Source organism: Homalodisca vitripennis, chromosome 4 (genome assembly GCF_021130785.1).
Source record: "Homalodisca vitripennis isolate AUS2020 chromosome 4, UT_GWSS_2.1, whole genome shotgun sequence".
Classification (NCBI taxonomy): domain Eukaryota; kingdom Metazoa; phylum Arthropoda; class Insecta; order Hemiptera; family Cicadellidae; genus Homalodisca; species Homalodisca vitripennis.
In genome coordinates this window covers 160818505-160844176 of record NC_060210.1, presented here as the reverse complement: position 1 = coordinate 160844176, position 25672 = coordinate 160818505, and the positions used below count along the sequence as shown (strand labels likewise).

The following is a 25672-nucleotide window of genomic DNA, read 5'->3' as shown; positions in this document are numbered from 1 at the left end:
ATTTATTGGTGACTTTTTGTAATTTTTGTACAAAAATGTGTATATTAACATTAAATACAATAAAAAATGTCTTATACTATCAGAAACACAAAGGATAACAACATTAAATCTAAATTTTTTTGTTTTTCAAAGTTTAGGTTTAACACTCAAATAATTATCCTGAAAAATACTCACACTCAATAAAGTCAACCACACCAAAAGAACACTTTATTTTAAACATATCCACTAATTTTGATACAGTTATTACCTCAAATAAAAATACTATAGCATTTTTTAATGCCGCTCACTTTTTTATGAGCAACTAAAATGCATATCTTAATTAGCAAATGTCCATTTCCTTTACTTTTCTTATGAGTGATAGCCATAATAATAATTATACAGGACAGAACAAAACAAAAAATAGCCTTAACATGATTTTGCCTATTTACAAATATTTACATGAAAAAAGAAATATCAGAAGTTACAAAGTTGTCATTTCAGTACTCTTCCGACAATTTATGCATGTTTTTAAAACGTCCGGTTACCTGGACATTGGAACTGAAAGGGTTAAATCTTGTTTCTTAAAGGGGAAAAACAGAATATGGCTTGGTGGAGAGTATTCTGAAAGTTTACATGCATGACAGCAAGCTGCTGGCATAACAATTTAAATATATGTCTATAGGATTTCATTCAATTAACCTGTTGGAGGCCTTTTAAAGGAAACAGTTAGAAAATAACAGAATCTTATAAAATTCTCTAATCAAAGTTTTCATGATTAATACAATCAATCACACAATTTGTGTGGACCTGTAGTCTATGGGAATCCTGTAAAATATATTTCTAGGCAATAGACTGTATCTGTTATTATGTTTTTAATTTTTAGTTTATCGTTTGTTATTTTATTTTTTGTATATTTAATGGTTTTGCCGTTGGAATGAAATAAAATAAAATACTCACCTGGAACTTGGATACATTTCAATACTATAAGCATACATAATGTGCACTAATTCCATTTTGACATGTCTTCTCAGGCCTGAATCAAGTTCATAATATTATACCAATTCAGTTTGCCTGAATTCTTTTGTAAACAGAAAATTTTCTCTAAATAAAAATTAATGAGTAAACCAAAACCGTTAGCATTTTTGGAAAATATATCTTTCATGGACCAAGTAGCTGTGTTAAAAACACTCACAACTTCATCAAGAGTCACATAGACAGACATCAATCCAATTATATAATTGAAGCTAGAAGTAAAAAGTCTAGACGGAAAATGAAAGAATTACAAATCAATGAACTGCTAATAATCAATAAACCTTGAAGTGAAATTTGTTCTAGCCCTGGAGTAATAAGTGATCTAACAAGAATAAGAATCTTTGTGATAGCCTGGAGCACTAACAGCAATCACTTTATATCCAAATGATAAATTCCATGAAATTTGTCCAACAGTATTTAAAGATAGATATCAAGGACATCAGGAAGACCTGAGGAAAGAAAGTTGACTGTAAGAAATCAATTAGTTTTTACTTCCAGGCATACTTTATCCACACAATTAACTGCTGAAAGATAACTTTCTAGTCAGTCTTAAAAAAAAATGATTCTTTAGTAATGGCATGTAAAATACCATCTTATTTGGTGTAGTTTGTATAATAATTTTATTTGCTTGAGCTGTAAAAAGATAATAAATTTGATAAGTGAGGTAAGAAATGATATTAAGATTTTGTATATACACGCTCAGTAGTATATTTGAAAATATAAAATTAAATTGTATCCCACACAGAGGAAAGAAGTATACTGTTATCTATACTAGTATACAGTATAAAAATCTATATATCATATCTATCTGTGTGTTCGAGTACATGTTCCTCAATCACGTAAAAACTACTGGATTGATTGTATTGTAGTTTTACATGGATATTCTTAGTGTCCTTGGTTAACACATAGGTCTATTCTATTTCAAAACTTTCTCCAGATTACACCCAACTGGTCTTGAAAACTTATTTTTGGCTTAACACTTTCACTGCTGAAGTCTCCAATCGGATCTTTCTCCGGGTACTGCTGTCTGTGACTGGAGACCTTCGACCAATTCTTTTCTATATATGCTCAAATTCATTAGCATCCCACATGAGTTTCAATATATTTGTTAGCAGTGAAATAATTAATCAGTAGAGAGTAAGTCTTTGTAAAAATTATATGTAACAACACAATCATATTTTAAATTAATTTAAATACCATTTTAAATTACTTTATGTTTGTAGTATTGAAAGCATAGAGTAAGCTTAAAAGTAACAACACTTCTCATTTTATTTAACCTTCTCTGTAATTGATGAGCATAGGCGTTATACAGATAATAAAATAGGAAGTTTTAGTAAAAATATACTTTTAACTCTACATTTTAGCTAATATTAAGTATGCAGTGCTTGATCATTAGTATAGTACAAACATCAAAAACAAAATTACTATCTAACGTTTGCTACAGATTTAAATACAGTTATAAAATACATCTTAGTTGTTTTTGGACTGAAGTAACCTACATACTTGTAAGTTATGGATGGTAACAAATTATATTTTTAAATATTAAAAACTAAAACTGTTAATGTTTTGTATGATTAACTGTTATTTACCTCCTCCATTTTCAATAACTTATTACACACTTTTGATCTACGGTATTATTTATATGTTTACAAAAAAAGTGTTAAAGACATTCAGATTGTCTTGTCCAATTTCCCTATCAAATTAGCAGTAAACATAATTAATTATACTTATTTTCTTAAATGTTATCAAACTGAATGACACAAACTCACATTGATTCCTAAGTTCTTCCGACTCAGAGGTATCACTAGAATCTGTAGGAATGTCTCGGTCACGTGGGGACATGTTGTGTTGCGTATGCTCTGCTTCCACTTCTTCACCCTTGCGCAATCCCGGGGCACTTTCCTGACAATTAATATATAGTTAAAACTACAAATTAAATTCAATGATATTGCATTACATTTTCATTGAGAGGGTGGAATAAAAAGTTTAACCTCTAACAAAAACAAAATAAAGATTAAACATATAAAAACTAAATTTCTTAAAATATATTTATCCAACAAGAAATAAAAAAAATCAAAATGTATGTATATTATTTATTGTATTACTAATTAAAGCAAATATAAATAATACGTTTATAATAGAAATACCTACTATCAAGTAAAAATAAAGCTTTTTAAAACTGTAAAACTGTAGCTAAATAGCATAGTTCAATACAATTTTTACTTTTAATTAGTATAAGAAATAAATTTAGATCCACAATAGTACACATTAAATAATTATTTATCCAATATGATTAGTGTTATTTTGTTGATACACAACTAACTTCCAATATGTACTTGTAATGTATGTAAATAGCCAGAGAACTCCATAGCAGACAAAGAGATAAGACAGGTCTAAGAACAAATAAGCCTCAGTCTACATTCAATTGGTACATCTTTCCACTATTAATGAATGTTTATTGAACACTCTATGTACACCCTGCTCCATTTATTAATCTTCTACTGGATGTTGACACTATTTAAGTGTAAATTACAGCACTCAAAGTTCCATTTACAAACAATACAGTGTGTATCTGAGTTAAATATCGAATACATGGAAAACTGAATCTAGTTTAACAACAAATTATTGTTCTGATAATAGTTGTATTGGAACAATAGCAGCAAGTTCATACACATTTTATTGGTAACTGTTATAAGGATAAGGTAAACTTAACCAACCTTTTACCGAGGCACTGAGCTAACAGAGATGAGGAAAATTATATAATAGAATATTAAATATTTGTAAAATCCAAATGCTACAGTTTGGATATCATACAAAAGATATTCTAAAATATATTATAATCATCAAAAACTATAAAGAATTAAAAATATTATTTTTTTTTCAATAAACATTGAATCACAAAAAGTCCCGGTGGAGCAAGTACTTTTCGTGATTCAATGTTTATTGAAAAATTAAATAAGGCTATTGCCATTTATACAAATTTGATTAATGTATATATACTTCTGTATATACAGTATATACATATAATTATATGTTTAATTTAAAAATTAAATTAGTGTATAGTACTTTTTTATTCGTGTATCAGAAATTAGTTGTATTATTTGTATTTACCTTTTAATATTATATTAATTGCATAATTTTTCTATAAGAACATTATTCTACCATGAGAAGTTTCGTTGTTATATACGAATGTGCAGATTATGTTGCGATTCTTTTACTGCTGATTGATTAATATATTATGTTTCATAAGTAAGGGATTTTTAAGACAAGATGTTATTTATTTTGCCATAATATTGAATATGTTTATTTATTCAAGACAAACAATATGTGAGTATTAACTACAAAACTCTTCATTGTTCGAGACACTAAACATTATTATACTCTAAGCAAATACACATTTAGAACTATTTAATATTGTTGTTTCCAAAAAACAAGTTAATATGAGTGACGGCTACTAAATGTCATATTTTATGAACATTAATCTGTTAATTGTTTAATTATACATTTGAAACATGACTAAGAACTAAAAACTGTGTAATTTTACAAAATTAAGATCCAATTGAAATTAGTTATTATTTAATAAATAATTCATTGATTGTATTTTTGCTATTCCTCACTAAGGGTTGGATAATGAAAAAAAATATGCTTGTTCTATGAAATACTGTAAAATATTTTAATGGTAGAGCCAAATAAAACATATGCATGCAATTTGCTCTCAGATGCAACAATTTAAACAATATATTACATTTTTGTAATAGTTAATTCTTACTAAAACGAGATTCAATATGTCACCAATTATTTTAACAAGGAATGGATAGGCCATATTTTTGTTAGTAATGAAACACCAAATCCAACTTACCATAGGTTTTCTTTTCAAAAGACTGATTAGTAATTTTGAACTAAATTTCATTTTCAGTTTTACAAGGATAAGCTCATTAATGGTACAGGAAATTCCCTGATAATAAATCTTTGTGTAAAATAGAACTCAAAAAATATTTTAAAATTGAAATTTTGAACACACACACATAGACACAGTCAACACTACATAACTGATAACACAAAACATGTAGAGCACAAGCCTTAGCACAGCCGACACGACATCCGGATACTATATGTCCGGTCCCGTAACCAGCCACGCACGAGTCCCGGGCGAGGATACACTGCTGTTCAAAAAACAATGCCAGTCTCAGGCCCTTGACCTTGACAGGAGTGGTTTGACTGGTTCATCCCCCCCACCATGGCGACCTCTCACTCAGCATCTCAACTCGAGTACTAAACACAGGGGCGGCTCGAGACAGAACCTTAACAGTGTAAGACATTGCTGCGGCACCCCCCAAGTCGGCATCATCCACTCATTCCTTCCATTTTTATGGAAACTATAAAATAATTATTCTATGGAATGTATATTATTTGTTTATACAGTACTAAAATATCCACTCTTTAACGACCACATCTCCAATATTCTTAACAGCTTTATCAGTGGAACGTGAAGCGAGGTTGATAACGTATGTAGTTTATACAGCAGGATTTCAAATGAGGCCAAACCCAATAAGTCATATTTTATAAGGAGGTAGTATATAATATTGACTTCTTACAACATTACGTAGCCTATTAAAAAAGTATGTACGGAAAACGTAGACCAAAACTTATACATATTATAGGTAAACTGATTTTATTACACAGAAACAATGCAGCTTATTTAACCAATGCAACATATACAACCAATACTTAATAAAGTGCATGAAGCTATTATTTAGTATTTAGCAATCGATAATGTGAATTAACGGAAATATTTACTTTCCCTAATTTCATACCAGTGACAGTTGGCTCCGGGGATACTTCTAAATCGGATATCAACAATAAACAAACAAGTTATATTAACCGCTCAGGCATAATCAAATTAATATCTAATTTTAATATTGCTATGATATTTGAAAATACTCTTGTGGGTAAGACATGGGGTTCTAATAGAATAATTAAATGTAAGAGTCCAAACGACTACAGCTCAAGTTGAGCATGCGTATGATACGACGCACTAGTTTACTGTGCAGAGTCAGCGGCGCTTGCTGCTGAAGCAGCGGAGTTTCGTTCATGTTGACGGTCGTCAAAAAAGAAAAATTAGTACAGACGTATCACTTACAAGTCAGTGCACAGAGATTTAAGTTCTTAAAACTAAAATTCTAAAACTTTCAAATTTCATTTCATGCTAAAACCATAAGTACAATTATACCCTTTTAGAGGATTGTATTACTTTTTTCGAACATTACATTAAAGAAAATACATTCCCGACTTCCATACACAATATGTAGTCAGATTTTGAACCCAGTTAGCTCGAAACCGGGGACGGAAGGGAGGGAGATGATCGAGCTGAATCATCAGACTAGCCTTCTCAGAACGAGAGGGGGTAAATAGTGCCCGTAAAGCACGAGCTTCCCGGAATTCATTACATTAGAGATACACTTGGACCTCTATCAACTCTCGTCAGAGATTTAATTGTAAAGTGATATCTTATTTTATATTTAAAAAAATTGTTTTTAACAATTTTTTTAAATATAAAATAAGATATCACTTTATATTTAAAAAAATTGTTAAAAACAATTTTTTTAAATTATAAAATATTTCTATTAATTTGGCGCCTAGCGTTCTATTTATTGAACGGGTGTGCGTTGACCCGACTTCCACGGGTCTAGAGTCGCCCCTGATAGTAAACTGTTTATATTTACTTCCCTTAACGGGCTGATTTATGAGGGTCCAATATACCCCGAAGGGCGGTAGGGCAACTTTCTCCTAAGACTCATACAACAACAATGAACATTTTACCGAATTCCACCTCGCCATCTGAGTGCTGAAAGAAGTCCAAAATCGATGCACGAATTGATCTTATAAATATCTCGACTTAGTTCGTTGGTCAACTTAGTGCGCTATTTAATTCCATTATGGATCATTCAAACTTCGGAAGAATTTACAATTCCGTTATATGGAGCTAGAGAAGAAATAATGTTCGGGAACGCTTATTACACATCCTAAAGTTCTTGTTACAAGCAATGATTTTGTACGTCGAACGTTTTACTATTTTTAATTTTCATGGTAATAAATTAATAATATTTCAGTAATCATACAATCTACTCGTACATAACTGAGCCGGAAGGATTATTACGATATAATTTAGTTTTACTCTAGTATTTAACGCTGCATATGTCTTTTAGAAAATAAGAGTTTAATTACAAGTAACACTTAAATCAAAACTAACCGAATATTAATAAGAAACAACAAAATGTATACATCGAAAAATATGGCATTAAATAAAAATATACAATAACATCGACAAATTAAATATTTTGTATTTTAATCAAATACACAAAACTGTTTTAATTCTATAAATACGTATTATTTAAAATAACAGTAACTGGATCACACATACTTTTCCAAAATTGTTAGTGGTTTTAAGACTTGACACAATAATATAACAGAAAATTAAATATTCCTTAATTGTCAAATATTGAAAAAACAGGTGTCATTGATACTACTTATGAAAGGCGACTCAGATAAATGCATAGTTATTTCAATAAACTCTTAAATAAAATCAATTCATGTATTTATTTATACACAAGCATTTTTGTACAATACATTTATTTATAATAAACGATGTTTTAGTTGGAATTTAGTGGCAAAAGAACGTCGTTCATCTTTTAGTGAGGTTAAGAGAAACATATAAAAGGAAGCAGATATCAATTAATTATTATTTTATATGTGTACGTTAACAATTAATTTGATTAAAAAACCATTTTTACAAAAGTGCATATACATAGTATTTTTTAACCTTCCCCGGAAAAATCAGCATTACATTTTTGTAATACAGATTTGTTTAATATACAAATAAAGCAATATACTTGGACTGCAACCTTCACATTGCAAAAAAACATGTAAATTAGGTACTCATTTGGCAATAGTTAAAACACAAGTTTTCACTAATACGTTTAGATTGATAGCAAAGAAACTCCATTTTTAATAACCAAAATGGAAAATTACAAGCTATCGTTTTACAAATACAAAGCATGAAAGTTTATTCATTCCAAGTAAAACATAATGTAATACAAATCAGAAACTATACACTTATCATTAAAAGTTAATTAATGTCAATTTAACTTAGATGAAGAGTACCTTATAAGTCACTTCCTTAATGCGTGGGAAATCCCTGATCAGTGCAAGGCGGGACAGTAAAATAACTTTTGCCAATTTACTCTTTGACTTGCAATCAGCCATTTTAAACTGAACAAGACTGAGCAGGCAGGATCTCTGCATTCACTACATAGACAGTCAATACTGGTCTTCTGCCATTCACCCATTCATATGCTAGTTGACTTTATAATTTTACATTAACATAAACAGTAGTGGATCAAGAAAATAATGAAGGGGGACAAACTACAGGATCTGGGGAAATATCTCCACCTCGGGCAAGAGAGGGAGACTAGTTTTCTCGGGTAATTCGTAAAACGTAGGTGCCTAACAAAAGTGAGGGCTATTTCATGTGACTATAACCTAATGTTTTCACTCAAATATTGAAAACGTAAATATGAAAATATTTAAACGGATTATTTTTGTAGCCATTTTGATGTTTATAAACGGTATTCATGCAGATATATCAATGTATAAACTAATCTCAGATGGCACCCAAACAAATAAAGACGCGGTATCTGAGTGAGAGGGGAGAGGGGGACATTTGAAGACGAAAACAATGTCACCTTGCTAATGTCGACCTTCACTCACTTGGTGACAACCGGGCACAGACTACCGTCCGGACAGGGTCTTCGACCAAGTGACCATTGTCTTCAAAGTAGAATCCGGGACGCTTCTAAATATTTATATATCACACTGATATTTATAGGTTATTGAACACTATTGATATATTCTTTAATCAACGATAACAAAAATTTAAAGTTATGCCATTTCTGTACGTTACATTTAAACCTTAATTATACGAGATGATCACCCTAAATATGACGTCACTTCACCGTTTCTTAAAAGTTATAAGTTTAGGCGTTGGCATTTAACACAAAAACAGGAAATATGGAAGAAATTTAGATGCAAATAAAATGTAAAACTCATATAATTACTTTCATTACAGACTGGAAAACTGAAGTCCATGTATTGTTTATGTAAACGTTTAAGTGTCGATTATTACAGCGACTCACTGATCCATGAGCTTTATTAAGAACAACGAGGCGATTTTTACTAGCATAACATTTTTATGTCTTAAAAAACGAATAGAAAACAGGTTTTCAAGTAGATAAAGTTATTTCAAACCGTTCTCAACCGTAGAGGTTCGCCGAGAAATAGCAATACAGTAGATATTAATATTAAACTGGTCGAGTTTATTTGTTTTGGAATAAACAGCCAATTGCTAGCAGAAATGTTTCGCAATTTCGTACAGAGCTTACTTGGCGTTATTGGCGTTGTGTCCGCGACATCAGATCTATACGTCAAAAAAATTAACAGCTGATGAGGTCTAATTGTGAGCGCGGTAAATGCTCTTACATAGCACTCAAATGGTAATTCGTTATTTTAAAGGAGACATTGTTTGGACGCTGCTACAGTTAATTGCCAATGTATATAGTATGGACGCGTAGCCTATTTAGACCCACAGGAGGGGAGGGGTTGAATCTCATAGTTCGCCCTAGGACCGCCACTGATCATAAATACTAACTGTAAATCTTCATATAATTTAGCATATTACAATTTAGTTCAATATTTGCCATTTTAAAATTATGTTTTATACAAACAGGTAGCCTAAATTTTAAAGCTAGTGTAACTGAAAATGTTACAAATACAAGTATTAAAATTGTATTTTTGCATGAGAGTTGGAAATGCAGTAGGCTTCATGTATACAACTACTCGCTCTGTCCCACATGCCCGTGGTGTTGGCAGAGGGCACATATGTGTGGGTTAATCAATCACTAACTAGCACACATAACTGTAACTGCTACATCACTATCTTCTGTCTTATACACTGGCTAGTAGCTGGACCGAGGTTGGTGGGCTACAATTATGTCGGTAGTGGGTTTTAAATGTTTTATATATATTACGTATTGTATATAAGTTTAAGCGACCACCAAAATGGAACGAAATGGCGTAAAAAGCTGGCCAACGTACTTAGTCGAGATATCTACAAGAATAATTTTTGCTCAAGTTTGGACTTGTTACATCGTTCTTATCGCTAGTCCTGATGATAGAAAAATTCTTATTGGATTTTTACATGTAATCGATTTCTTAAAAACAACTCGAAATACAAAAAAATGTAAATTACAATATGTTTAGTAAATGTTATAAGCATTCCCGAACACTTTTGATTTTCTTTATGTTCATAAACAAATAGAGTTACGGATTTTTTAACGTCTGAAAGCCTACAATATTGAAATAAAATGGCATACCAAGACGGCTAGCTGACTTAGCCGAGATATTTATATTAAATTTCGTACAAAGTTTCACCTTGGTTGGGGTTCTTTGGACTACATAAACTTTTGAACTTGTTGGTAAGTGCTACCATGAGGCCAATTGCAATAGGCTGATTTTTCATACAAAATCTACCAAGAAGATAAATTTAATTGTTTTAAACTTACTCTTGTGTCGTCTTATTTATGCTAGCATTTAACAACATAAATGATAACTTAATTAACGAAAATTAAAATTTACTACTATGAACTTCACCAAAAGCTTCAGGTGCGTTTATTACTTACAACTGAGCGTAAAAGTGTATTACTGGATTCAGAATACATTACAACGCAATACAGTGGAGGAGAAATCTGAAGAAATGGCGTGGCCATGAACTCAACGAAAACTGTGAAATCAGCTAGGACACGCCGAAAAATAACGAACTCTCTATCAAAGACTGTACATCAATACCACTACTATTATCGCCACCTCAGTAAAGTACCGACGGCAAGTAAATCCTGCTGATTCAGTCACTTTGTTTGACAATCGCCAGCAACCACAATAAGAATACCGAGGCGATACTGAGCTTCGTTATGTGGTAATCAAGGTGGTGCGTGACCACTGAGCTACCTACGTTATGCTACGTTACGTTATGTGGTAATCGAGGCAGATCATGAAAATTGAGCTTCGTTATGTGGTAATCGAGGTGGTGCGTGACCACTGAGCTACCTACGTTATGTGGTAATCGAGGCAGATCATGAAAATTGAGCTTCGTTATGTGGTAATCGAGGTGGTGCGTGACCACTGAGCTACCTACGTTATGTGGTAATCGAGGCAGATCATGAAAATTGAGCTTCGTTATGTGGTAATCGAGGTGGTGCGTGACCACTGAGCTACCTACGTTATGTGGTAATCGAGGCAGATCATGAAAATTGAGCTTCGTTATGTGGTAATCGAGGTGGTGCGTGACCACTGAGCTACCTACGTTATGTGGTAATCGAGGCAGATCATGAAAATTGAGCTTCGTTATGTGGTAATCGAGGTGGTGCGTGACCACTGAGCTACCTACGTTATGTGGTAATCGAGGCAGATCATGAAAATTGAGCTTCGTTATGTGGTAATCGAGGTGGTGCGTGACCACTGAGCTACCTACGTTATGTGGTAATCGAGGCAGATCATGAAAATTGAGCTTCGTTATGTGGTAATCGAGGTGGTGCGTGACCACTGAGCTACCTACGTTATGTGGTAATCGAGGCAGATCATGAAAATTGAGCTTCGTTATGTGGTAATCGAGGTGGTGCGTGACCACTGAGCTACCTACGTTATGTGGTAATCAAGGCAGATCATGAAAATTGAGCTTCGTTATGTGGTAATCGAGGTGGTGCGTGACCACTGAACTACCTACGTTATGTAGTAATCGATGCGGTGAATGAACACTGAGCTACGTTATGTGGTAATCTATACCATAAACTATAGTCATTTCTATAGACATATATAGTCTGTGTCTATACGGTGCTTGAACACTGAGCTACGATACTTTGTAATTGCGGCGCGATATTGAGGCTCGACAGCTCAAGCTGATTATCAACTTAAGAACATTGCAAAATGGTCGATGGATAAGTAACTTTATAATACATAAAACCATAAGGTCGTGGTTTCAAAAGTCGCAATCCTTAGGAAGTCAATACACAAACATGTATCATCTATTAAGCCTACATGAAAGTTGATCGGGAGCACTCTATTAACATATTAGCAGCGCGTGCTTAACCTTAGGCGTTTACTTGGTTAATACTGTTAAAACGTGATTAATGAAGTTATTTGAATTAATTTTAAAATTCTATTCCCACCCTGTCTAATGTGTTTACTCGATACTGTAAACATTCAATTGTCACTACTGCTAATTTTGTTTGAATCCTAACAAAATTTAGTGAAACACGATTACCAGAGGTTCTGTAGAAAATTGGTATAATTAAAAAAAATGTTTTAGACATCTTTGGAATTTACACTGTAGCTGTTATAGGTACAGTACTTTGTGTGTTAACCAGGTTTGTGTTGCTCTAACCTTTTCTGTAACTAACATACTTTACTACGTCATTGCAGCAGATCTGTAGGTGTAGTTTATAAATTCAAAATCAAACTACTATTGTATTAGCTTATTTATATGCTATATATACCTACATGCTGTTGAGGAAATATCTAGCAGACTTTTGGGGATTTGGTTCAACATAACCTCAATAGTATAATGACTACTAGGCGTAAATGCTTATGTGTGTACATACAAGTGTGTTTTTACTTTAAATTGGCTTAGGCATTCAAATTTTGCATAGCTGTTTGTTTTAAAAAGTTTAACTTTGGACTTGATACGAATAATAGCTATGATTCCAAAATGGCAGAAATTTTAAAATGCGTGTATTATTTTTATGAAATCAGATTTTTTATAATTCTTACCCTCAAATTAAGGTCTAAAAAGGGACATAAATATTAGCCCAAAATAAACCAAAACAAATGTAGTATCTAGTATGTAACAATCGGTTACAAACAACAAGGAAAATGTATTTGTACAACTTTTAGCAGATTGTATGCATGACGTTTGTTTGGATTTAAACAAGAATAAACTCTGCATTACTCGGTAAGTATGACAAAACATTAAACAATGTCAAATCTTATTAAAACACAATACACATTTTAAAATATAAATCTAACTGAAGATATTTAAAAACCTTCAATAGCAGTAAAACCTAAAATACAAGTATTATATAAAAAGACAACCATTAAGTACTAGAGCATATCTTTTGAAGGTTTACAAAGTACGTTTTGGGACGTAGCTTGTTGAACATCTCAATACTAAGAAAGCTGAGTTTTGGTAAATTATCTTAGTTAGGAGTTTTTTGTTAAGCCAAGGGCACTCTATTTTTACTGAAATTACTACTCAATATTCCAAGACAAAACAGCATCATTTCATGGAAAAATAACATTTCCTCAGAAACTGTTTAGGTAACTTAGAATATAATTAACTATGCAAAAAACTTTTGATAAGCAACTATAACAATAACTCATGTGAATACTATCACGAAGCAACAAGACAGCTCCTTGCAGTACTCCAAACGGACGTAATAGGCTCAGAGTGAATTTTAAATAATTTTTTTGGTTGTATACGTAACTTATTTTGTGCGCAGTAGGCCGTAAAGAACACAAGTTCGCATCAAAACCTGAGGCAACAAGAGCCACAAGACGCCAACTGCATCCACCACAGATAATCTCCCTAGGGAACCAACTTAGAATTTGGGAAACAGGTTTTATGATCTAAGTGAGCACAACTCTAATTTTTGGCCACTGAACCAATAACTTTGGAGGAAGAAGTACCACAGAGATGGCTCTAAACATATTAGCTAGACATATTAGACAACTTCTTTTGATTTGTAGACATAATAACAAATGGAAATATAATGGATACTGTAGTGGTTAGTATTTTAGTGAATATTGCGAGCTACGCGATGAGCTCATTCATACGTTTATATAAAATATATACCTTTGTATGACTTTTTATTTAATTCGATTTCATTCTAAGGCAGGATCATGAAAACGGCACTTTGTGTAATTAATGTCAACTCAATAAACGTAAACTAAAGTAATTTGAATTGTCACACATGAAGAAGGGAATGAAAAAATGACAACTGCTACAGAAATATACGAGGAGGTATGAATTTTCAACCAGTGACGAAAAACGTACGAATCTGGCGCGAGGATCTACGAATGTACAGTACGAGTATATCCGTGCCCACCACAAGCGCGCTACCTGTGAACCGCGACGCGAGCGAGGCTGTCTGTCACTGTTTTTCAATTCATAGCTTACAATTACTTGCATACTGTTCAAGTTTAAAATGTTTTTTGCCAGTTTAAAAGATATGTTTGCATTTTGGAGTAGTATGTAACGCTCTTAACATGAATTTCAACTTAAAAAGTGTAATTCAGTTTTTAATTATTACTTTGTATTACACAATTTAGTGCATGGACACATTTGTAAACTGCTATAAAAAACCAGATATGATGCCTAATTAAACGTGTTCACCACGTATTAAAAAAAAACCTACAAAACGAGTAAATTGGTGTCTAGACGGTCACTAAATAGATTTATTTCCATACAAATCTATTTCGGTCAATAAAAAAAAAAAAAAAAAAAAAAAAAAAATAAATAAATAAATATAGTAGCGAAATAAAATAATTGAAAAATGCGTATATAAAGCGAAATCCACTGACTCATCACTATATCTCGAAAACCACAGAACGCATTTAAACGATACTACAAAAGAAGTGGGTTTGAAATTAAAGCAGCATATCCGCGAAAAACCGTGATGATTTTAACGACACTTTTTCTGCATTTAGAGTTTTTTTTAAACATTACAGCGACATTTAGGTTCACAAACCTAAAAAATCAAGCCGATTTCTGTTGTTTTCAAAGAAAATGGCGGGAATTCATGAAAAATTGAATATACAAGTAATGAAAATATTTACTATCAGGAAATCTCCAAAATTACTGAACACATTTAAATGTGCCACTTGACTTGGTAAACATGTTCGTTTTACTTAACAGCTGTTCGCTAAGAAATGGTTTTAAAAACTTCTCAGCCTAACATTGTAAATTGTGACAAATTCTATGACATATCCCAGCCAAATCCACTCACAGGCTCATCACGATATCTCGAAAAACACAAAACGCGTTTACATGAAATGTCGTACACACGTTTGTCTTAATTCTCAGTACTGAAACCGATTTATATGGCACATCGTACACGTTTTCGTCCTCCCAGGTGCTCGCTAAAAGCACGTATACTTTCAGTTAGTATTTATATAAATCCATTAATGAGCTCATCACGTTACTCACAGGAGGTACTACGTAATAATAATATTAATAAATCATTTATTGCAAAACATGTTGACATGTTATGGCAATCGTCATTTGTTGTAGGTAAAATGTTCCATTCATTCTGACATCGAAGTCCCCTTCACACTTACAGTTTATCCATACACTGAGTTCTCATACACGAATATATTCAACTTAAGCCTCACTGTCAGTCGGTGTGTATTGCATTCTCCACTGACTTTAAATCATTCTCCCAGTCGTGTGCTATAAACTCATCAATACTATAGAATGTTTCTACGTATTCAGTACAGGTCAGGGTAGTTACAAAGGAACGTCGTATCGCCTTAGCGCCGCCCGTACCTACAATACAAACAAACCAAACATAATTCGGCTAGCTGGATATATTCCAATACCAATATATCTCCGTCGATTCTTGACAAGGAAACTAGGCATTTATGGAAAAAAATCCATTTCCAATAATTGTCAGAATCGGTTCTTATCAACTATTGCAAGACTAAATGCTATAACGGACGGCGTGCGAACAAAAGTAGCACAGCACAGCGCGGCACGTACAATTTATTAGCCACACGTGACCGGGACTGAATGACAACGCAAAGACGTAATTTGAAACGTGATAAAAAAACTCGCCGAAACTCTAGACGGACGAAATATCGAACGTGGCTCGATGTGGCACCGGGTCCGGCTGTGACGTCACACGTTGATTATTCAATCATTTTTAAATAGTCCTATACGATACATACGAGAATTTTGCTTGATGTATTATGAGTAAATATGATTGCTGCAACATTTTAAGTTCATGAAGAAAAATACTTTTATGCCAAAACGATGTATGTTTCAAGTCTCAATTTCTCTAAGTACATAAAGATAAGGTGATATATTTATCATTTGGTAACACATTAATACTTCTATTCTCACTTGCATTCAATAATTAATTACACGTCATGAGATAAAATAGAACATTACATAAATATTGTTACATTGTTATTAAATATTAGTACATAAAAGCATTGTTACATTGCCAAGTTATGCTATTCCGTATTTATATTGTTGTTGATATAATATTTTCTATTTTATCTTGATAAACTAAGGACTAGATAATTTCATAATACATTTCCAATAAAATATTTATTTTAGTAGTGCTCTCCTCAGTTTATAAATGACATCACAATTTTGATTCACATTAGAGATTACTAAATATAATACACTAATTAGTAGGCATAATGGGTACCTATTCTTAACATAACCACCTCAGAGAAAGGGATGATAATCACTATTACTTAGTCGACCTAAATACCTATGAGCCACTTCTGTTCTACCCACTACACCACAACTGTTCCCCAACACTTGTGTCATTACTAAGCCAGTTGGTGGTAGTGTAACAGTAGTACCAACTGATATGTGTTTCTAAGACTATGAAGTGGACAATAACAACTGTGATTTGAAGTGAAAATAACTATAAACATGTCAAAACATGAAGACTGCCATTACTACTGCAATCAATCTGAGTTTGGATTCTGTGTCCTGTAATTAAAAGTGCTAAATATTGAAATACTGAATACAAACAGTTTCAACAAACACGTTTGTTTGACATTTGCCTGCCTGTATTTATGTACTAAAAAGTTTGAAATTAAAAATGGTAATGGTACAGTGCTGTTAGTTTACATAAATATTTTTCTTGTCATAAACTAAATAAAATGGAAACATTTATTGGCTTTCACATGGTGGGCATATTAAAACTGATACAAAATATATACTAAACTGATGTAAAATAAGGAAAAGCACAACAAATTGTACAAACATAACAAGTTTAGTACCACACTTTCATGAGCAATTGTAAATATATTAAATAATACTTTGTTACTGGTAAATTCAATATAAATCCTAAGTAAATGTGTGCAAATACGTTGCACAGGAGTATTTAATGTTTTTGGCCTCCACACTGAGACAAAAAAATATTTTTTTATTACTAAGATCATCTTTTAATTCCTGTTTACCTTTTTATCCAAAAACCTGGCTTTCATTCTGTTAGAAAACATTTAAATTCTTATATAATTTTATGACAGTTAACAATTGTGATACATATGAATATTTGGATTTGCAGGAAACTGAAATTTGACATGCATATATTTAGCTAATTTGTAGGTTCATGTTCATACCAGCAGCATGTTGAAAATGAACAATGTAAACCAACTTGTTGTGGAGGGGATGAATGTGATTGAAGAGCACACTACATGGGGACATGGAATAAATCTAAATTCTAAGAAATTATAAAGACTCAATTTTCAAAGTAAAATTTAACTGATGTACTTCAAAGAAGTAAGAACTCTTAGGGGAGATGTTCTATTCCCTCTCATCCATAGTACACCACTGATAGGTATCATACTATATATTTTATGGTTTTCATTGCACAATATTTTAACTATATAACTCAGTAATGTCATTCAAATGAAAATTAAATTATATTTATATAAGACTTTAATAAAAATCTGTTTTTTAAAAATTGGATGGGATGGAAAATCTGATGTAACAAAGTTACTATCTTTTGAATGGTTTATAACAGATTAGGTATTATTCTAAATACAAGAAGACACGTTTCCAAAATAATTTTTATAACATTTTAATATATCACATGAACATAAATTAATTTTTGAACATTAGTTTAAACATACAAGATAAACTAAAAGAATTTGTTTAGTAAAATCCAATAGTATTACATTTGTATTGTTAACTAAATTATTTTTCTTGTTTTCATAACATTTTGTATAATAAAACATTACGAAAACCGTTAACAGTAAATTTACAAATTTTGTCAATATAAAACAACTTGTTTACAATAACCATTCGAAGGGAAAGCATCGGAAAGCTTAACTGTGAATGATGAATTATTCAAAAGAAATATATTAACCAAATACAAATGGTTTGATATTAATCCAGGTTATATTACGTCAACGAAAGTGAGATTCAAATATTAGTCAGTGTCAACTTATACAGGTTCCAGATGTAAAGTATATGAATGTTATTTCCATGGATGAATCTTATTGCACCCTATGCCCTCAACCTCAATGTTACCTGGAGATTGTGAAACGTGACCTCAATGACTACCCAAGTACAAAGACCAGTGAGTCTGCTATTGTGTGATTTATGTTAATGGATTTTTCTTCAAAATACATGTTGTAATTTATTTGTAAATATTCGTGACATGAAATAGTATTAAGTGGCTGTAATCAGGCAGTTTATTCTTCAAATGAGATTGGTTAGTTATATGGAGTTTATACTGGATTAAAGACGCACTTTCAGGGATAAATATTTATAACGCTATCACATATTGTGTATACCAGTCATGTTAATATCAGTGGATAAATGATGGATAATGATCAAATCAGTATTACATCACTTCTACCACACACGCCTAATAACTGAAATCTTACACAGCATTAGGTTGAGCAACCAAGGCATTATTGATAAATACGCTTCAATTATTAGCCCTGATTTTATACAAATCTTATACTTCTTGTTTCTTTTTTAACATTATTCAAACAGTGGCCCTATGATGACACTATTTTGATTTAATGGAATTTCTTACCGAAAATATGAGTTTTCTATAGAATCCTATTTTAATTATGAACAATTGTACATTCAGTTGAACCTAAAACATTATTTACCACTACTGGAGTTTTTTTTAATACATTCTTGAGTCTCTAGGCAAAATGTTTTTTTAATGTAATCTTTAAGCGCCTAATTTGATGTTTGTTATATATTTTTAAATTGATGAAAAGTTGTAACTTTTAGGGTATTGTTACAGTTGTATTGTAAATAGTTTTGTACCTGTAGCTTTACAAGAACTGTGGATGTTTTATTTTATTAATATATTTGTATTTCTTACAGAGGAACAAAAGTACCAAAATGATTTTACTGTACCAACTGCAACTTAAACTTATTTTAAACTAGTAAATATGATTTTTAGCTTTTTAATATGATATGGTCTATAGTGACAAGCCTTTATATAAGGGCTCGTTGAGCCAATATTTTGTTAAAGAAAAACAGAAACAAACAAAAACAACTTTTCTGTTAAAAGATTTGGAAATACTTTTTTCACTATAGCTTTAGAAATTAATAAGTTATATGAAATGTTTGTGTAACAAATTTCAACAATTAATTATACTTTGCATGAAACACGTCATTACTCCAGTTTTAAGAAATGTACGTAGCAGAGAACAACTTGCACAAGTACTAATAGTCAACAAATGCTTTGCTTACATATTATAAGCAAACATAGACATAGCAAACATTTGATATAAGAGACACTAGACTCTGTTAGTTATGTAATTAGTTACCCTCTTTGTTTCTTTGTTAATTATACAAATATTAAATACTTTTATTTAAAAACTTTTATTTAAATACAAATATCTAAAAAACTCCATTTATGGAGTCGCCTGATGATGAACCCTTTGGTTTTGAAAGGCCTCGTCCAAGAAATAAATAATTTAGAAAAGTATTGTATTATTTACATTTAATAGTATTTATAAGTTTTTCCAATTGCTCCAAGAGTCTTTAATACAAATATTAGTTTAGTTTTTACTCAACCAAAAGTATGTGTGTTTATGTTAGAATAACATTTTCATTCAAATAAAAATAACTATCATGGGATATGTTGTGTTTTTCTTAAACGTTACAAATTACAGAACTAAAAGAAATATGTATTGGTTTTTTCATGGTAATGTTTGGTAAGGAATCCTCTTAAGAGAATGTATTGGCATCAGCTGAATAAGCATCAATTTTTATACATTCCTAGTGCGATCAGAATTTGACCAACAGATTGATTCTCAATTTAAACTAATTAATATTATAGTATATTATTGTGTTTCATAATCTGTTTTAAAATATAGAAAGAGAACTTGCTTATAATAAAATCACTCTTGATCCATCAATATTTGAGATGAAGTATCATTCAGAATTTTTTAAAAGTTCGTCTTTTCTTTTAAGACCTGTGGTAATTCTTCCTGTATCTATAGTTGATGAAAATGTAATATGAATTGCCTTCATAAAAACGACTAAGCTTTTCAACTTAAAAATTTCAAAATTAAAAATACATTATTAAAACTAAAAGTTATAGTATATAATTAACAAGTAATGAGTAAGACATACCACATGTTGCATAACAGACTTTTCTGAAATGTATGCAACATTTGTAGTCTAAAACTTTGTTTTTATGTGACATGTTCAAATGCCGTATGATTATACTCATTTTGGTTACCTATTGATTTATTCTGTAATTTTTACACTGCCGTCACAGTTACCCATAAAACCAAATTGTAAAACTGTTCACTATTGATCAGCTAAATTCCATGAAGCGACATGCATTATCATCAAACTCAATGTTACTTACATAGAAATAAAATTTCATAAAAAAGTTCGAATTTATAAGTTATTAGTTCTTCAGATGTCGTACAGACAGACAGACATATAGACATAATATTTTTCCAGCCCTCCAAGTGATAGGCTTCGCTTATGCTCAGCCAATTAATCTATACTTCTCAGCTATGCTTAATGCTTAAAAATTGTACATAAATAACATTTTAATGAAATTATCCACTTAAAATGACTCAAAGGTTTTAAAATCAAAAACAAACACTATTAATGAAATTAGAGATAGCGGTCTGATAACACAGCTTATCACGGCTTTTCTTGGATCAGTCTGTCATTTTTTATTTATATTAGGTTAGTATTAATAGTTTTCTATCCATTGACAAGCATTATGATTGTATTAAAAAGTGAAAAGTAATGCTCATTATTAAATATTACACAAAGATGTCATAAAATATGATATTAAATCTAGTTATAATGTTAAAACTTACTTTGTTACATCGCAATGTTAAAGTATTTTATGAACTAACACATATATGAAAAGTAATACATGATCACCTGAGGAACTGTAATAAAGAATCTGACATTGTTCATATCGTGAAGGAACAGCTGTGTGGCTATGATGTCAGTCGGAACACCCACTAGCTCCACAGTACAGGCTGGGTGACCTTGACACACCATTACTCATATAGTGCTGGGGCCTCCATGCTATATCATTGTTTGGGTCACAAGATAGTGGGTAACTTCTCTTGGTAACATAATAAACACTAGTTATTTAGTTTGTCAGTTGTAAGTGACAAGAAATAATATTAAGGTTACCAGAAATGGGGATTGACCCCTGACATGCAGCCAGCTACACAGATCTCTAACAGCACATTTCCTGTTCTCTATCCTCATTAACACTCACTTCCTGTTTAATCTAATTTCTCTCTCTCACCCCTTTCTCGTTCTAGTTTAACTAGGAAAGCATCAAATGAAGACAAGAAAGAACCAATTAATCGGTGCCAATTTTGTCTTTGTATATTACTGTGACAAATGAAGAAACTTAAGTTTTCTGACATTAAAAAAGCTCATGCTGTGACATAACATAACATTTTAAAAATAACAGTTAGTTTTCTGAATTGAAAGTCATAACACTAGATATTAAAAGACAACAATAACTGTAGGAAACTCATTTGTAACTATGTTGTAACAACCTATTTAAAAATTTACAAAATAAATTTCAAGGAAAAGGTTTGTAGTTGTGTTTAATTAACTGAAAGTATTAATCAAATTAAAATAATTATTTGTTTTGCAAAATAAAAACATTGAGATCATGGGATTTCCAGGTCATTTCAAGGTTTCAGTACTATTTATTTTGAACATTAAGACAGCAAATGAGTTTTATTATGGGTGAGAGGCATTATTGTCTATTCTGCATATTAATGAAAAGGAGTGCTTCAATCGAAGATATCAATTTTCAATTACTAAACTTTTACACACATTTACAATACATTGTTTTTTCTGGCTGTGCATATATCTTGGCCACGTTTGTTATTAGTATCTGAAGAAAGAGTGTCCATTTAAAATTGACTGAAAACAAAATTCACATGTGCTATTTTACAGGCATAAGTACAACAAACACACCAATAATATGCAAAAAGTGTGACAGACAAACAGCAAGGTATGAGAAATGCACTTGGGAATTTGGCGTGCCAATATTCTAGGAACTTTATACTGTCCACGTGGACAATTCCTGGGTTTCTCTCCCCCTATGGTCACAATTCCAAAGGCTCACTGCACTGTGATCAGGGCATCATACTAAACAAAGGTTCCTATCTCCAAACTATGGCCCGCAGGCGAGAGAGTTTTAACCAGCACGCGGCCAATCAGCAAATATTAATTTCTGTCAACAACAAAGTGGCAATGGATTTCAGTACTGTGAGTGTGGAATTCGTGCACACTAGCTGGTAATTCGTGCTAGCTTAGCTGACAACTATTAGTTGAAACTTATCTTTGCTAAATTATTTCTAACAGTATTTCTTATACACATTATATGTATTTATTACTAGCAGCCTCACACACAATTTTGTAAGCTTTGCACGTGTATGAGCTCTGCTGGTTCAAGTGAATTATATCCCCGATGCTAATGTTGAGTTTGCCTTCTTGTCAGAAGGTAAGAAAATATGTTAAAAAGCGTATATTTATGGCAATTGTGATTTACTCTGGCCATAGTATTTTTTGCTCCATAGTTGATCTTACCTTTGTCCTGATAAGGAAAAAAAAAAAAAAAATATATATATACATACATACATACACACAGCTGTGAGAAGCCTACTTCTGTCAAATGACAACTTATATAGGTTCATAACAGTCTTTAAATGTATAGTAAAAGTTGGACAGCTTTGTCTTTTATACTCGTATCTGCATTACTGCATAGCATGGAATTTAGTAGGTGTTACACGTATATGACCACTGCTGGGTCGAATGAATCTATTTCTCAATGCCAATATTGAGTCTTCTTACCACAATCAAGAAAATACATCAAAAAGTGTATATTTATTGCCATTTAATTTACTACATTCTTAGTATGTTTTTGTTCCATAGTTAATTTTGCCTAGTTTCCCCAATCAAGGGTATGAGAAGCCTACTTCTGTCAAAAGACAAATAAGATGCGTTTTATAAGTCATTAAATTGTTAGTAAAAGTTAGATAGTAACTTTACCTTTTATATCTAATGCTAAATATTTGCTAAAAATGTATGGTTAAAAGTAAATTAACTGTATATTGTATATAAACACTATTTACGTGTTTGTTTCTATATAAACTGAAAAATATTTTTAATATTTTAGAACATTTAGAGCTGGAATTGGTACATGAGTTCAAAAGATCAGTTCAGTGAACTTTTATCTAGCGTAGTTCTTCCCGATTTCTTCAAAGAGAATCATAGGAGTTAAATTCTAACTATCCTATGTTTAGGACATTTTCTAAGGTAGGTGAGTATTTACCTATTCGAAATCTAAAAACAGGATGGAAACTAATTGTTACTCCTTAAAAGATTTATACAATATAATGTTAATGAATTGAAAATAGTGGTTAAATGATTTAAACATTTGGTTGTGCTGTAACTAAAGAAAAGAACACAGAACAGTTGATCACATATTACGCCTGTAAAATTGGATTAATATTTCACGACTTTAGAGACAAAGGTGAGATTTTTTGCTACTTTAAAAACCACTAGAGCGTAACCCAGAGGGGTTTTCAAAATAAGAATAGGCCTATATTTATACCAAGGACCATAAGAACATCCGTGTAAAAATCCAGTAAAATTGGTTGAATATTTTATGCTTCAAAGCAAAACAAACAAAGGCACTCACTTTCGCATTTATAATATTACTTGCAGAGTTGCCTGCGGCTTCACACGCAATTACGTAGGTTGTGCACCTGTATGAGCACTTCTGGTTCAAGTGAGTTATATTTCTGACATCAATGTTGAGTTTGCCTTCTTGCCAAATGAAGAAAAGATGTTAAAAAGTGTATATATAATTTATTCCGGTGTTATTATTTTTGTCCCATATTTAAATTTGCCTTTTCTCAATCAAGAAAATATATTTACATACATAGCTCTGAGAAGCCTAATTTTGATAAAAGACAAATAAGATAGTTTTCATAACAGTCTTTAAATGTATAGTAAAAGTGAGACCACTTTGTTTTTTTATATCTGCACTGCTAGCAGTTACCCGCTACTTAACACACAATTTAGAAGGCAACATGTATAACTACTGCTGGTTCCAGTGAATCATATTTCCAACACTAATGTTATTGCCACGATCAAGAAATTACGCCAAACAGTGTATATGTATGGCCATTGTAATTTATTTTATTTTCAGTTGATTTTGCCTTCTTTCCTGATCAGGAAAAAAATACACACATACACAGATCAGAGAAGCCTACTTCTATTAGACAACTAAGATTGGTTTTATAACAGTCTTTAATTTTATAGTAAAAATTAGATAGTAACTTTGTCTTTCATACTTAATATTTATTAAAAATGTACAATTAAATGTTCGTTAACAATCCTACTATTTTAAGTGTTTGTTTCTTCATAAACTGAAAAATATTTTTCATATTTTAGAACGTTTAGAGCTGGAATTGGCACATTAGTTCAAAAGCATAGTCTTTCAAATTTTCATCTAGCATAGTTCTTGCCGACTGCTTTAAAGAGAGTCTGTGGAGTCAAATTCTGACCATCTTATGTTTTAGGACATCTTCTAAGGTAGTTGAGTACAAACCTAATTGCTGAAATCTATAAACTGGTTACTTCTTACAGAATTTACACGCTATAAACAAATTGAAGATAGTGATTAAATATATGGTTGTGCTGTCAAAAAACAACAATGTTTTTATAGAACAGTTTATTTTATTACATTTTGACAGGTTTCTTTGAATTAATATTTCACAGCTTTGGAGACAAAGATGGGATTTTTGACCAGTGGTGTGTAGCCCAGAGTGATTTTCAAAATAAGAATAGGTCCAACCTGGTAGTGTAAAACCTGGAGAGGGAGGATCACAGACTGCAACTTGATCTCCCATCTAACAAGGAGTAGGTTTATTTTTTCCCACAAATAGCCTAACTCTCTCACAGCTTAACTGACTACAGACTGCTTCACAATTGAACAATCACAGAACAATGCAATTAAGTGACAACACTTGCATTACTTGCACTTGTATTACCTGCTCTCGTGAGGAGTGGAGATGGAAGGGTGCCTTAGTCTGTAGCACAAACAAGTTATTGACCCCAAACCAGGCTAAAACCTAATCTAGCATTACTTTCTTACGCTCAGTATCAACTTCCATGCTAATGTGGGAGATTAAACAGTGTTCATGCATTTTTCAGCTTGTGATTTATTTGTGTTTATAAAGCTTCGTTCAGTTATATCTTTGTCCAAAAAATATTTATAGTCAATGCCATGTGTTTAATGATAAGTGGGGAGTCAACTATTTTCTG

General features: G+C 31.7%; 1 protein-coding gene across 1 annotated transcript in view; it reads right to left on the bottom strand.

Annotated features, from left to right (window-relative positions):
• Positions 1–25672, bottom strand: part of LOC124360469 (protein Aster-B-like) — a 66564-nt gene that overhangs the window by 12187 nt on the left and 28705 nt on the right. Inside the window, 1 exon segment of the mRNA XM_046814133.1 lies at positions 2781–2913. Coding sequence (XP_046670089.1) covers positions 2781–2913 — 133 coding nt within the window.